General features: G+C 37.1%; 1 protein-coding gene across 6 annotated transcripts in view; it reads right to left on the reverse strand.

Annotated features, from left to right (window-relative positions):
* GRIK2 (glutamate ionotropic receptor kainate type subunit 2) overlaps window positions 1-16773 on the reverse strand; it is a 591552-nt gene that overhangs the window by 361385 nt on the left and 213394 nt on the right. For all 6 annotated transcript variants that reach the window (XR_005596176.1, XM_039530285.1, XM_039530290.1 and 3 more), the window contains exons 7-8: window positions 12284-12337; window positions 8821-8994 (exon numbers count right to left, since the gene is read on the reverse strand). Coding sequence is in view for 5 of the 6 variants with exons in the window: in XM_039530285.1 (XP_039386219.1) it covers window positions 8821-8994; window positions 12284-12337 (228 nt within the window). In the remaining variant the exon portion in view is untranslated. The remainder of the gene's footprint in view (window positions 1-8820; window positions 8995-12283; window positions 12338-16773) is intronic.

Here is a 16773-nt window from a genome sequence, read left to right on the forward strand (position 1 = left end):
CTATTTCCAGAGAGTTCTCACAGTCCCTTCTGTTTTCAATTCCCTGGCTTTTTAATCAGAACCCAGCCCCTCCCCAGATGGCTTCATCATCAATTAAGCCTGGTTTTCTCTCCCTTGCAGGTGCTGCCAGGTATGTTAATTGGCCTCTTTGGCTCACAGTAACCCATTCAGGGCCTGTGTGGGGTATACACCTCCTCATAACTTTGATGCTAGTTTTGTCAAGGCTTCAGGCCCCAGCAGATCACTGACAAATTCATTGCTGGAAACCAGTCTGTTTCACCTGTGTGTTAGTATGATAAAGATGAATGTTGGACATATAACAATGTGTTTAGCCTTTATGAAATGCTTGTAAACTGCAACATGCATTAATCTCACTTATAATATCTTTATCACATGCTGTAAAGCAATATTAAAGTTTTGCTTAAAAATGTTTGTTCTTCAATTGTGAATCCAGTCAGGAGGGATCATCTCCTGCCCATCAAGAAGGGTAATCAAAACTAAATGGGCCATTGTGGAACATCACAATACATATAGTTTGTTAATTGCCCCCCACGCAACATGAAGAGGTTTTGTACAAAAGGGAAGGGAAGAGAATTCTGGAAGAAGGAAATAAAAATAGCTGATAAGAAAATGTTGCATCTCTTTTGCTGTTTGGACTCACAGGGCCAGAGCTATGAAACACAAGCAGAGATCCCTGGGATCAAGACATTCAGAGTTGACAGATTACTACAACTCTGTCACCTTTTAAAACCATAGATTGTAATTCATTTGTGTATATATGCTTTCCTTCTTTAACCTATGAATAACTCTCTCATTTCTTTTCTTAGTTAATAAATCCTTAGATAGTTTACTATAGGATTGTCTCTAGTATGAGATCTAAGGTACAAGTTGACCTGGGATAAGTGACTGCTCTCTTAGGACTGGGAGCAACGTGAACATTTTGTATATTTGGTGTATTGCAACCAACTATCATTAAGTCCAGCTTGCCCCAAAGGGACCACCTGTGACTCCATGGTAAGCTGATACAGTGACTGAGGAGTACACATTTGTTACTGGGTTGGAGAAATCTAACTATAGAACATACAATAGGTTCATACTTCTTGACAGGCTGCCCTGAGGTTGGCACTCATGGTCATGAGCCCAGCAAGACAACAACATAGAACATCAAATAAATGGGACATCTCAGATATCAGTGTGTGAAAATGGTTGGAAATGCTGATATTCAAAGGCAATTGCTTTAAACTCAGAATTTTGCATTGACAACAAGTGAAAATAAATCTGATAATCTCATCTGAGGCCACAATTGTGCCCACCAAAATCCATTGTGAAATTTCATGACAGACAGTCTCTGCTCAAGAGATCTTCAGTATTAGAATAACTGTCATAGATTAGAACTGAGGTGCATTGGCATAATTATGTGTGTAGGGAGGGGGGTATTTGTATAGCACCTATCTATGCTATGTGAACAGGACCTCAGCTTTATTAGGTAAGGGATGTTGCCAGTTAAGTTGTCTGCATCATTTATTTTCTAATCAATTATACAAAATATGAAGTCTGATGGCTTTACAAGTTTCTAATAAATTATTTAACTAAGTTCAGAAACTTGACACTTACCTGTTGTCATAGGTTTCACCCTGACTCTGAACTTTAGAGTACAGATGTGGGGACCTGCATGAGAACCCCTAAGCTTAATTACCAGCTTAGATCTGGTTGCTGCCACCACCCAAATAGTTTAAAACAGCTGTTTATGAGTCATTTGGGAAACTCTGTCTCTTCTCCCCTACCCCCAAAATCTCTCCCTCCCAAGTACTGTAACACTTCCCTGGGTAACCTTGAGAGACTTCCCCACCAATTTCCTGGTGAACACCGATCCAAACCCCTTGGATCATAAAACAAGGAAAAAATAAATCAGGTTCTTAAAAGGAAGACTTTTAATTAAGGAAAAGGGGTAAAAAAAATACCTCTGAGAGATTAGCATACAAGCTACTCTCACAGATGATAGATTCAAAACACAGAGGATGTTCCCCTGGGCAAAACCTTAGTTACACAAAAGAAAACCCAATCTGATTATCCCTCTAATGCAAAAAGACAAAGTCACAAAAGGAAATAAACATAAGATAATTCATTCCGTCTCTAATACTCACTACCCTGGGTGATTCCTTGATCTTTTTCGCTCTGGCACAGAACTTAATGGGCTGAACAAAGGAAGAACTTCCCTCCTTCCTCTTGAAACATCTTGTCCATCCATTGGTTCCTCTAGTCAGGTGTCAGCTAGGCTAGGTGAACTTCTTAACCCTTTACTGTCTGTTTATGACACCTGTATTGAGGTGTTCTCCTTTGCAATGATATATTGTTAAAGTGCACATATTTGATAAGAGAATATTGGTTAGGCTATCAAGAAAGGTTACGTTCCTAAAATAAATAATTATTCATTTGGGAGTGGAAAGGCAGAAGCAGATTTGTACAACAAATGTATATGAAGGATTAGTAAAAGAAAAACTGATTTCGGAGACATAAAGCTCCAAAAGTTTTGTTTAGATATTCCTCCAGACCTTCAGGTGTTTTTATTAAAACCTCTTTGGTCTGAAAACCAAGTATGAGCAGGACTGCTTGCAAAATATCTTGTACTTTCTGGTTTCACCAGAAATGTTGCCAGAACAAATTTTCTCATTGGATTTGTTTCCTTCATCATTTTTATGCACTGATCGCTATAGTCTCTGGGCATATGTTTGATTAAATACAGAAAAGCATTCAAGGGTCCACAACAGGCAGCACAAAAGTCCCTTCCTTCAGCACCATCACACAACCATAAATAAGCCATTGATAATCTACAATCAGACAAAGGATTGACCAAAAAGATGTGTGTTGGCCCATACTCTGAAGTTCAACAAACTCAGGCCCTGGCAGAGGAAGCAAGTTCCACAGCCGGGGGCCCACCACAGAAATACTGCAGCTCTACGCACTCTCCAAGTGCACACTAGGGTGTGTTAGCAAAGGAAATGCTCTTAGGTATCATGAAAGTGCATAAACAGAAGATGGACCTTTGTTAGTTAGATCTTGAACTGTGATATGATCTACAGATTAATACTTTACCTATTTTACATAAAAAGCAACAACAGCATCAGCGAACAGCAAATGGAGGACAGCAGCCATCTGCTACATAGGTTGCTATGAATCACTCGCCAGTGGTGAAACTTCATACAGTTATACTGAGAAACTCTTGTCTCTTACAAAATGCATCACAAACTTTTTAATAGCCACACAGATCAGACAGGACTTCAGTTTTAAGGTCCTGGGTAAAAACATTTAAAATTGTCTAAATTATTGAAAGTCATTGGCACTTAGTCTCTAAAGTGTCACTTTTGAAAAATGTGACTTGGGCTCCTAAGTCACTTAGACACTTTTGAAAATCATTCCCTATGTTTCAAAAAGTCATACAGTAAATCAAATTGAACTAATTTTTATCTACTTTGAGGATGTAGATTTGATCTGTGGCTCCAGAGAAGCTAATATTTCATACCTGATGTTAAAGCCCTAAGCCATCCCCTCCAACTGAGCATAAAAGCTCTGTTACTACTTTGGTTACTTGATCTTCCATTTGCTTCTCTCTGCAGAAAATGGTTCTGCAAAACATCTGGCGCATCAACCCTCCTCATTCCTTCTCAATGCTGAGAAACTGCTGTTCCCACCTCCAGTCTCTTCCCAGGGTCGTAGTGCTAATATGGGATGGGGGAGAGTGGTGTTCTCCCTGGAAAGGAGTGCTCTCAGCTCCTTCAGGCTAAGTGTTAACAATGACTATATACAGTGGTTTAGATTTACTATCTACTATACAAACATTAGCTAATCTATCTTCCCAGATTTTCTATGAGGTAGGTAAATAAGTATTTAAATCTCTATTTTACAGATTGTCACAGAGTGGTTATGACTTGTCCATGGTCTCATAGCAAATCAGCATCAGAATCCAGGCTACAACCACATTTCTTCAATTCCTGTCCCCTCCCCCACCCAATCCACTACACCACATGTTCCCCAGGCAATCCACTACACCACATGTTCCCCAGGCAATCCACTACACCACATGTTCTCTGTGGCTTGGTCTACACTGGGCGGGAGAGAGGGGGGGTGTGGATCTAAGTTACGCAACTTCAGCTACAAGAATAATGTAGCTGAAGTCGATGTACTTAGATCGACTTTCTGTGGTGTCTTCACTGTGGTGAGTCGACTGCTGCCGCTCCCTTATCGACTCTGCCTCTCACTGAGCTGGAGTACAGGAGTCAATGGGAGAGCGCTTGGGGATCGATTTATCACATCTAGACTAGATGCGGTAAATCAATCCCCGCTGGATTGATCGCTGCCTGCCGATCCAGCTGGTAGTGAAGACATACCACAGGGCCTCTGTTTTCCCATATCAACCCTAACTTACATGCACCATATTTGTTTCATTATCTGACACCAAGAACTCAAGAGAGAGAGAACATCTAGCCACCCCTCAGTTTGTGCAACATACTGTACGCAGTATGAGGTTTTTGGTAACTGTGCACACAGAATGTAGCTTCCTATTGTGTGTTATCACAATATGGACTCCCCCCCCCACACACAGACCTTCTCCCTGCTCTTTATCACAAAATTATTTGACTGATTTTATTCTCAGAACAAGACAGTCAACAATTGTAGTTTAGTCTAAATTACTTCAGAGTATTTCATAATGTGCTTCTAAAGATAACATGAGTATTTTTGTGAAAAAGAATAGTACATACTAATTTGAGACTGCACAATAGTTCCATGTCTGATATTAAATTTTTGCTAAGAATTGGGTGTTTTGTTTTGTTTTTAGTAGAAGCCATATTACAAAGCATGGAGACTAGCAAAGTGTGAATTAGATGGTTGTACTGTATGGGTGGGTGATTTCTGTTTGATGTTTCTGAAATAGTGAGGATATGCTCAAATAAACTAAACTGATGTATCATAATCAATGAGAGATGCACAAGAGTCACAAACTCTTTCCTGCTGAAAGGGGAGTGGATTCGATTTGTTGTGGGCCTCTGGTTAGATTGGATCTTGACTCAATTTAAGGTAATTCACCAATGGCTGGTGCAAATGCTGTTCCTCCACATAAAGGACCGTAATCCATAAGCATCTGAAGAGACTGGGGGAGAATAGGGTCACATTCTGTGGAAAGAGGCAAGTCTTCCCTCCTCCTGAATGATTTGCAGGAAACTACATGTGGGGACACTGATTTTCCCTCCTTTCAGGCCCCTTCTCGTGACTATTTACACCGAAAGGGCAATCTACAATTCACATTGTTAAATCCAGAGCAACCACCTCAACCACTGACAGCAAACAGAGATTAATTTAATCAGACCTAAACTAAAATTCTTAAGGATTAAAGCCAATCAGAAACATTTGATGAAAAGGTTTGAAATTATGCCCTTTCACCAGTGCCATCCACCTCCACAAGAAACAGAACAATTCATTACAGTGTGGATGAATGGCTGACTCTGGTGGTCGCTTCTAGGGCCAATTAAAGGGGTTAACTGAGCCATGAGAGTTCATAAATAAATCCAATTCCTTTCCCCCTATTTCTTTCTATATCTTGAAGATAAAGTAAGGGTGTAATGTGTAAGTTCTGTGGGTTTATATAGTGACAAATGGCTGTATTACTACTAGCAATAATAGGTCTTTGTCCCAGATACTAGAGGCTTTGCTGAGGTTCCTATTTCTTTATAACATCATGAAAAAGAAAGAACATGAGATGTATAAGCACTGTGGTCCCGTGTATTGACAAATGGGAATGGTGCCATTGCCAGTAATAGTTATTTGTCTAGTAACCAGAAGCCCATTATTTCTTTGATCTCTCTCAAAGGGGACATAAAGTATAGTCAAAACAGGTGAGAAGAGATTCAAAATCTTAAATTCTGCTTTACGCCTATTTCTAAGGCCACTTAAGTTTCATTTGTTATTTACAAATATAAGTGGACAAACAATATACTTTTATAGACACCATCATACATGATAATACTTAGAAGTTGCAATACACTCAAAATACTTAATAAATGAAATCTAATTAAAAACTTTTTTGAAATCACTGTTTCCAATTAAGAAATGTGGTACACTAATAACAAACAAAGTGCAAGTACATGGAAGGATGTAATTTTCCTCTCTCTCTAGCTATCCCAGCTGTGTTGATATTTAACATATCATAGCTCTGCTTAAGAGGGACCAGGTTGATACACTTGAAAAATGTTTAACTGTTTACATTATCCATTGATTGTGGTTTAATATTCAGTATATGTAAAATCCTTAATACATATTAATAATCTCCACTGGCATAAAAAGAGAGTTCAAAAAACTACCTAGACTTGTGTGGCTCATTGAGAGAGAGAGAGAAAGATAGGAATATTCAGCAAAGGATATAGAATTTGATATTTTTCAAATTAAATATTAATGCAATATCTGATAAAAGCAGAAGAGGTGAAGCTCTGTCAGCACAGTTTTATAAAAGTTCTATCTTTGTCAAAAATTGTGTATAATATTAGACTGAAGGCATAAAGTAAGGACTCCTGATTTCCAACCAATGTGACACTTGTGGGGCTTTCAACTTTTTTGTCAACAAATTGAAACATTCAAACTATTATAATACAATCAATAATAAAAATCAATAATAGTAGGAGTGGAAAACAACAGGGTTGTTGGGATTTTTTTAAACAGGAAAACATCTTTTTGGTTATCTACCATTTAAAAGTAGGCCTTTTTAAAAATTAAGTATAATTATAATTAGTTATATCATCCTCTTTCACAGCAAAACTTGGGGTGCAGGAACCAGATGAATAAAAACTCTGTGAGATACCCCCCGCAATTTCCTGTAATATCTTCTATTTAGTGGGACCAGGATTTAACTTCTGGTTTCTACTCTGTGTTGATCCACTTTCAAGCTCAGTGCTGAGCACTGGTTCCATGGTTAACATAGCTGTCCCTGGAAGTGCACTGGACCTATGATGATAGGATCTCCTCTACCATTGTCTGTCCCTGGAACCTCTAATGAAGGGGATTACACTATGCAGAGGGTTGGAGAGGGAGGGAAACAGAAGAGGTAACACAGCCTGGGGGTGTATTATCTTTTTAATGCAGTTCCTACTCAATGTCCTGGGAAGGAACAATACATGTTCCTGCCCTTGATCTGCCTCACAACATGTGGAACTTCAGAGCCAAGGAGTTTCTTCTGAAATATCTCTGGAAGAAGGAGATGGTGCCATGGGGGTGGCTGACACCATCTTTTGCCTGTTGACCTAGATGTGACAATTGCTCAATACCGTTGTTGGGGAAAAGCCACAGTATGTTAAATGTTTCCTATAGGATTAGTGAAGAGACATCTCTCATAAAAGCTCTATACTTTGGATGGGTACTTATAATGATAAAGCCTGAGCTGACTTCACTCACATCAGTGTAAGTCAGGTGCAAGTCAATGTATGCTAATGGAGTAACACTGATCTAAAATTGGGGTAAGATAATCAGTTCTATAGTTTCCAGAGACTTCTAGCAAAACTTCTGAATGAGTAACTACAGTGCATGGAGTTTAAATACACTTCTTACTATAAAAACCTTTATGATGTAATTAACTTTAATGGCACCTTTAAATATTACATATTTTTAAAACATCTCTAAAACCCACTATTGTTAATTTTTAGAGCACCATCGGTATGTGTGGCTCTGGACAAGAACATAATATATGGATAATATTTTTATAAACATAAGGAAAAATCACATAGGCCCCACTGAAGTTAATGGCAAGACTCCCAAAGACTTCAATGGGGGCCAAGATATCATCATCATATTTCTTTTTCACAAACTAAATGATGTTATCCTACATGCCAGATCAATTAATACCTACTATTAAACCACACATGATTATATTCTAAAACATTACTATGCATATGCAAATATAAAAGGCCATTTTGAACAAGGAATCAAACTTCCTCCTTAACAGTCCTTATTGGGCAATCCCACAAGCTATATATTCTGTGGGTTCTGCATAAATATGAGTGTGTAACTCTTCAGTATGCATCGGGTGCTGCTCATACATTTGAAAACATGGGTGTTCATTTCAGCCTCACTTTGTTCATCTGTGAGATAGGTATAATAACCACCACACAAGAACAGTGTGAAGAATAAATAATGTTTATAAAACACATGGAGATCATTGGAGGAAGGGCGCTCCCTGTGCAAAGTATTAACGTATCCTAGGAATGCTATTATTGGATTTCCAATAATCAGAAATCTATAGGGCAAGAGATTTCTAAAATAGGCCAAAAAACTTTCTTATTTAGTGATATGTTAACTTGACTTGAGAAAACAAACTATTTTTTTTATTATAAAGGTGACATTTTGGTGTTAAATTACATAATCACATTTTAAAGAAATACATTGTAACCAGACAAATATTTCTCTGTGCTATGACCAAATGGCTCTGGAATTAGCATAATCTAGAATATCTCCACCTTTAAATGAAAGTAAGTAAAGAACATAGTTCAAAAGATACAAAAAGAAGCAACAATAACAGTCACTTTTTAGAAATTAGTTTGCAAGTAAATATAAATATGGTATTTTGTTTTAGGTAAAATTAGTATGGCTGTCCAGTACTAAGTCACATTTTTAGTCTATCAATTGTGAATGCAACTATTGACTAATCTATAGGCAATAATTCAAATGAAATTTGGTCCCATGACTTTAGAACAACTGAGTGATTGGACTGCAGGTTGCAATTCCAAGGGTTTTGTAATTAGACAGGCATGCACAAACTAATCTATAAATTGGTATTCATACCGTCATAAATCCATCCAGCAAACCTGAATCAGGTTTAGGAGGCGCTTGCAATCGTTCCATGGACCACTTTTCAATGATGGAGGCCACCTGGCTGTTCTCTGTGTTTAAGATTCTGAATCCAGTCATGTTAACGCCACTATACCGGTAAGGTTCCACATCAAGAGCAAAAAGGTCCTGAAAGACACGTTTGTCACATAAGTGCTTTATATATGTCATTTCTTAATTCAGGCATTTAACCACCTCCATGGAGATAAGCACTGTGATGTGCCATGATCAACAGTATTGTACATGCTACAAAGTGCTGTATATTCCATGTACAGGCTTGGTTGAGGTCTATTTCCTCCATCTTATACACACATAACTCCAACTGATGCTATTGGGAGTTCCCTGTATGTACAGAGGAAAGAACTTTTCCCACAGTCATAAACAAAGCACATTAGGAAAAAATTAAGCCCAGCGGCTGAAATTTCTAGTTACAAATACTCTGTAAAACTTAATCAAACTTGAATATTATTTGCTAATTTAATAATCCTTTTTTCTATAATTCGGATACTGAATTTAAATGACAAACTAAAATAAAATGACAGATTCCCTGCACTCTCTTCAGATTATTTCTCTCTGCTAAGCATTATCCACTCTTCCAGTTTTTATCTTGCTCTATCATCTGTAACATTGTTTTACCTTAATGAGCTACAGAACACCTTGTAGAGAATTAGTCTCCATTGTCTCAAAAACAGAATAAATGTTAAAAGCTCATTATTAAATTAAGACATTTGCAGTTGGATGTTGGGGCTTAAATATGAAGTTCATGAAAAATAGAACTTTTATGACTCAGTAAGCAGAGCTTCAACCAGGAGAAAGTGCTTCAGTACTACATAGCAGGCTGCACCAAGACTGATCTTTTTTCCGATTTCCTTAGTAATGTGTTTAGTGAAGGTGATACAGACCCTTATTTAGCAGTCCCGCACCACATTATGTTTTGACAAACACTGCATCCTCCATACATTTCAACCTACAGTGTTTGTATTTCATCTCCTTTTTTCAAATTGACCATTTAATATACTCTAGTTTTCTGTAAAATTGTAATGTTAGGGCTGATATTTATCAGAATGCATTTATTTACCCATTGAAGAGACAGGAGAGCAATAACTGGGAAAGCAGTATATGATGAATTGGTCATTGTTAACATTAGAACTCACACCTAATCTCAAAGATAGTTATCTTTCCAGATTCCAATTAGGGCTTATGGTATTATTTTTCATATACAATATATAGGATATGTACAGTGCTTAATTTGTGCCAAGACTTACTTGGGCTGAGTCCCAGCATCTATAGGCTTGGCAGTTCATAGCCCCAGCACCTCTGGTCTTGCTGCATCAGTTATGAATATAAAAAATTGCTTGAGGTTCAGCACCTAATTGCTTCAGCCCCAGCACTTCGCTCATCACAAATTAAGTGCTGGATATGTAGGAATTCAGAATGTGCCTGCAGTTTGACATCTATTTACAAATCTCCATACTTGTGTCCTTATTCTAAAGACATTGTACATTTTAACAGAATAGCTAAAAGTAATGAGAACTATATTGCAGTAATACTGTACTCTTACAGGATTTCTTTCCCTTCAAATTTCAGATGCTTTCAAACATCTGCACACAAAAAAACCAACATCATAACTAATTATTTAATCCAAACACATTCATGTTTATAGAAAGTATAATAAATATACACAACAGCTCAGTGTATTAATGAGCTAGTGCATTAGGCCCCTGAATCAATCACTGGAGAATACAGTTCTGAAGACTGCTTTAAATGCTGTGATTGGAAAATTTATTTGACAGGACTTTCACTGTGTCAGGTAAGAAGCAATTAATAAATCAAAGCAGTTGAAACTCTGTTGCAAGTTACAGAGCTCCACTGCAACATCAAAATCCATCATCTGCTAGCGTATGCCAAATTATCCTTTGCTGTCACTGATTCAAGCTGGTCCTTCACTAAACTAAAGAAACTAGTGTTCCAAGAAGCAAATGGAAATATTTAATTACAGCAAAATCCTGATTTTAAAATTTAGTAAAAAGTCCATTCTAAAATATATAGCAAAGAACCAAATACAATGAGATAGAAAGCTCAAGTCGCTCAAACCAGCAATTCTCACCAATGAACCAAATGAAAATACAATATACAAAATTAAAACTGAGAAGTCTGGAATCATTTAGTCAGTCTGAGATCTCTGACAAGGTGAATTATAAACTGTGTGCAGTTCCAGCATCTCTGAGTTCCACAAAGGCCCTAAGCGTTCTATCATTAACTTTTCCAAAGAAAAGTTATGGTTATGTAAGATCTCTGCTTTTACTAACCTAATGAGGTTCATCTTTAAGAGTTATTTCATTAAAGGCCAGTACTCAGGCTATTCCAGTGCTGCTGTTTTCCATGTTTTGCAATCTCTATACTGTGATTCAGTGATGACTGTTCATTGAGTTCACATAAAGGTCTCATTTCAGCAAGGTACTTGAGCACATGCCTCATTTTAAACACATTACGTAGACCCACTGAAGTGGGAACACCTGCATGCTTAAAATGACACACACAATCAAGAACCTTGCTGAACTGAGGACTAAATGTGCCCATTTGAGCCATAATTGGAGTAAGATAAAAGAATGTATATAATTTGATTTTTCCTAATGTTTTCCCATTTCTCAGGGTGGAATTTAAAATACTTCTAAATTCTTCCCTGATAGCCTTCTCATATATAGCTCCGAAGTAAGGCAAGAACACATTGCTTGAGAGTAGAGCTGAGTGAATTGTGAAAAAGATTGTCACATGAATATTTGTTTACATTTGAAAGCATATTTAGATTCAGCGTTTCCAGTTCTTGAGTTTAGCACCGAATTTTCAGCATGAATGCTCCAATATTCATCAAAGTTGATTTTTGTGTTGCATATTTAATTCCAGAACTCTACATTCCTCCCAAGTTGGTATTTACATAAAGGAAAAGAAACAATGCCACACAGGAAATTTTAAATTGTGGGTTGCAATTATTCACAATGAATTATTTAGGACTCATCTGTGGACCAAGAATTGTTTGCTGAAGGAATTAATAACTAACTTGGAATAATGAATATCTCTGAGAATTTTACAACTTGTTCATGGAAAAAACAGTAAGGAGAAAAAGGACAGGACTCATAGAATAATTATTTATTGTGGATTGATTATGCTCTCAGCTCTACTCAAAAATTAACATCTCTAATTTTACTAAATAATTTTCTCAGGTCTATCAGTGTACAGTGATGAACATTTATTAATATAGCCTCATGAGTTTTCATTGGACATAACAAAACTTAATCGAGAAAACATCCCATACTCATACACCATTCCTGAGAGATCTCTTTCATTTGTCAAGTAATGCAATTAAGATGGCTAAGGCCTTTGGTCGATGTCATTAGCATGTTTTTTATAAGCTACTTACCAATGTGGTAAAGATATAATGATAGTATTCTGTCATCATTCCCATAGCTAAAGCCTAAAAAAATAAACAAAATTTTAATATTTCTGAGGTCACATAACATTTTTAATTGCACCTTTACAGCATATTAAAAAGCAAAAGTGGAACACTATTGGGAACAGGCTATAAGGTAGGAATTATACTAAAATTAGGTCAAGCAAATCATTTCTTAATAGTTAGAACAGATTACTGACTATTAAAGGAATTTATGAACCAGATCTTCTGATAGAAAGATTATTACTATAATGTTTAGAGCAGTAATTGTGAAAGAGGCTTATAGTTTTACATATTAATGGGAGCATTAACTTGCCATACAAAATCTGAACTAAGAATATTTTACTTCATTCTATTTATAATGTCTCCACTAAATAATAACCTAAGGAGAAACACAATTCTAATTTGATTAACAATATTACTCAATTAAAAGCTAGTGTTAGCAAAATAAGTAGAATGTTGATCTGTCTGTCTGTATATCAATCAATAGATCCAACTTTGGGCACTTTTACCATATTTCTTTAGCATTAATGGAGCACATTAAATATCGGTACCATTATTCAAAAAGTACAGAAAACTAACAAGTATGTCTTCCTGCCTTCCTAAAAGCACAACACCGAATAATTTCAGCTCAGCTGTGTATTTTCAATTTCTTATATATTTTTGTTGGCAAAATAAGGGCAAGAATTCTTAAATACAGTTTTAAAGCAGTGGGCTGGGGCTCTCTCCTCATTGTAATTCATTATTCTTCTACCTTAAAGGGCAGTTCCAATCCAAAAAGCACTCCGCAGAACAGCCTCCTTTGCATATTAAGATTTATAGCCAATCATTTTAGTAACTTAAACTTTTAGTTACTTTTTTAGCACTGAAAAGATAGCATAGCTATGGGATAAGAATTTGGATTCTGTTTCTTTTTGAATCAACAGCATTCTTTTGTCAATTACATCAGTTCGAACACTGATGACAAGAGGACTACACAGGAGTCACTGTGAACAGAATTTGGAAACAATTAAATTTGCAGATATATAAGTGAGATCCTAGTTTGTCCTCCAGAAGCTTTGCTGCTTGTGATGCTGCATGAGAAGGCAAGACGCAACAAGACTGTAGTTATGGGTGGGGGGGAGTTAGGAGTCTACAAGTTTGAATGGGGATTCAGTGTCCTGGGAAACTGTGACATATCAGGTGTTATTTCCTGGATTTTAGAAGATTTTAGACAAGAAATTTAGGCCAAAAAATAAACTAAATACACAAAAGATTGTCTACCCACAATTTATTTAGAATTCTCGTATAATTCACCAGTGGCAAGTTATATTGTGTTAAAATACCAAAAGCCCTGGGCTCCAAAAATACACATACCATTCCCATCAACAACACACTCACACAAACTCTGAAACTAAAACAGTGTCAGCACTGATTTATATGTTTCGGTAATGCTTCAATTTTTTTAACATAAAGCCAGGATGCCTTCTTTCCTGTATGTAATGTAAAGCCATTAGACTGCCCTGCCCACAATCAGGTCTTGCAGTTTTTTCAAATTCCTCACAGAAAAGTGTCCTACACATCGTGTTTTATATTTTGCCATGTTCTCTCTCTCTCTTTTTTTTATCTTCTTTCTTCACTCCACTACCTTCTGTCTCTGGCCCCCATGTCTTCCAGGTACGGAGGGCATGGGGGAAGGGAGACACTAACTCTCTCCCTTCCCAGTTTTCTGTCTTCCTCACGTTTCCTCTTATGAGTGCACTTCTTTCTCCCCTCATCTCCCACAAGCCCTCGATCAGAGTTTTCTTTCCTCACCGCCTCCATGCTACACTATTTCTGCTGGCTCCCTTGTTTATTCTCCGCCATTCTGTTCACTCCATCTCCACATTGTCTCCCTGCTCCTACTCCTTTCTTTGTATTCCAATTTCTTTCACAAAGTTTCCTTCATCTTTTTCATTCTTTTTCACAATGTTGGGGCTTCCTTATGCCTCTTTGTATTTATTTCTCTTCTCTAGCCCCACGGTCCTTTCATTTTGTTTCCTATCCATTCTCTTCCCCATCTCCACTCTCAATTCTTTCTTTGTCCAAACCCATCCACAGTTCTCTTCTTGGCCTTAGTATAAACTCTCTACCTCCCCAGACTTTTGAATCCATTATATAGCCCGAACAATTAACTTCCCTTTCAACCTCTCCTCCCAAGGGAAAAATGAACCTATGTTAACAAGGTGCTAGAACTAGGAGTATAAGGGGTGCTGCAGCACCCCCTAGCTTGAAGTGGTTTCCATTATATACATGGGGGCTCTCTGCACCCCCACTATACAAATTGTTCCAGTACCCCTGCCACATCCAGTATATATGCAGGTTCTAATGTCTCTGCCCCACAAAGGCTTAAGCTTAGGACAAATCTCCTTCCTCCCCAATGCCAGGAAATGTCGTTGTGTGTTGGGAGGGAAGAAGATGCTACCTGCCCAAGTGCAGGCAGAGTCAATAGAAATCCTATTTTATTCCCTGTTGCAGGGTGCCTGAGCTGCCTATTTCCCAGCAGGGAAGCAGCCAGAACTACTCTCTCTTCTATCCCCCTGCATCAGCCAATGGGGCCACTTCTGAGCTGCTGCTGCGAAGAACTTCCTGCTCACAGAGAGGATGTGGCTTCTGAGGGCTCTGGGAGCTACAGGGGAGACAATAAGAAGAGATGGTCTTCCCTACCACCTTCTTGCCTGCCATTGGCCTGAAAACCCACCTTGAATGTCACAGTGGAAAATGATATTGCTTGTCTGGCATTTAGCAAGAGCATCTTTTAAAAAACATGTATGTGTGTATGTGTGTTTACATGTAACCAGAATGTATTTGGCAAGGAGTCACCGAGGGACAATAAATATGCAAACCCACAATACCATTTTTACACAGTCAATTTTCAGAGCAGAGCCTCACTCTTGGCAAAATACTAAGGTCAGCTGTTTAAAGGATCAATAGTGCATGAAGTTAATGGTTTAAGCTGACTTTCTCCTTAATTGTCAAAAGTGAGGGGAATGGAAAACTCTAAAAAGTAGCAAACTTTTAAATGTAAAACCTGAATTCTTATGAAAGAATTCCTACTGCATATTCTGAGCAGAGTCACACTCTCAGTAGCTTGCTTACACTGTTTAAATTTTATTAAAATAGTTTGGAATGGGAAGCTTATGTGTGATAAATCCTCTCCTCTAATAAGTTAGTGAGAAGACAGGGGATAGAATGAAGATACACCTCATAAAATGTACAGGCCAGATTTTTGTTTGTTTGTTTTCTTTTTTGTTTTGATTCATTTTTTTCCCTATTCCCCTCTAGCACACATATATTTTTGCTGAAACAGGATACTGTGAAAAGTCCAGTTTGCTTTTCACGTAGGAACTATCAGGTGCATCATCAATAATGCAACTTGATGTATTTATTGTTAAAGTTATTGGCTTTCAACTAGCATTAATATATATTTTCTACTTAAATCTGTATGGTCTGTGAATAATTAAACATGATTTTAGCTAGACTGCCAATAGGAGAGTGGCTTGCACATAGAAGAAAATAAGGGCAAAAGTGTTTCTTTCAATAGTAGAACAAAGTGCCACATTACTGAGAATCATAAAAGGCATTTGAACGAAGTCAAGATAAAGAAAGATCTGTATGTGCACGGGTTTTTCTAGCATATAGCATCGATTCGTTAACATGCTATACCATATTTCCCTAAAATATGAGATACGGTAGTTATAATTAGCTGAATACAAAAACCTACCCTAGATGAATTTTTATTTTCTATCCAGACAAATGCATGTATTTTTATTAGAGGAGGGTGGGAAATAGTTTTTGTATCCCACAGGAGTTTTCAAGGTTTCAATTTTTTTTCCATTCCCAAATTGTGATAAAAACTCAAAAACTGAAAATTTTCATGAACCAATAATCCAAAAATAATTGTGGGTCAGGTCAACTGAAACCTTTTATATGGATAATTTCAAAATGTTTCATTTTTATTCTGACTTTTTTATTTTATTTGTGTGGGTGGGTGGGTGGTGGGTGGGTGTGGGTGTATTAACTATAATTTTGAAAAGTCATTTTGAACCAAAACTCAAAACCTGTCATTTTTAAAAAGTGTCAAGATGGGATATTTCAACAAATTAAAAACTATTTTTCCATTTTTTTCAGATGAGAAGATACTTCTAAACTGACCCTTTATCACAGTTTCGGGTTTGACAAATTGGCATTTTTCGACACACAAATATTATGTAGGAAAATTCCTAACCAGTTCTAATTTTTATTAATGTAGATGGGGTAAAAATAAATGTGCATTAAAGTTGCTATTGAAAACTGTGAATTAATAGTGTAGGATTTTTCTTTTTGTTTCAGCTGTTTTTTTACAATTCCAGTTTTTTACTTCAAGCTCATTAATATGATCAAATTATAAGCATTACCTCATTTTCTCGCTAAGTGGTGAAACCTCACCACTGGGTACAGCT

Source organism: Mauremys reevesii, linkage group 3 (genome assembly GCF_016161935.1).
Source record: "Mauremys reevesii isolate NIE-2019 linkage group 3, ASM1616193v1, whole genome shotgun sequence".
Taxonomy (NCBI): Eukaryota; Metazoa; Chordata; order Testudines; family Geoemydidae; genus Mauremys; species Mauremys reevesii.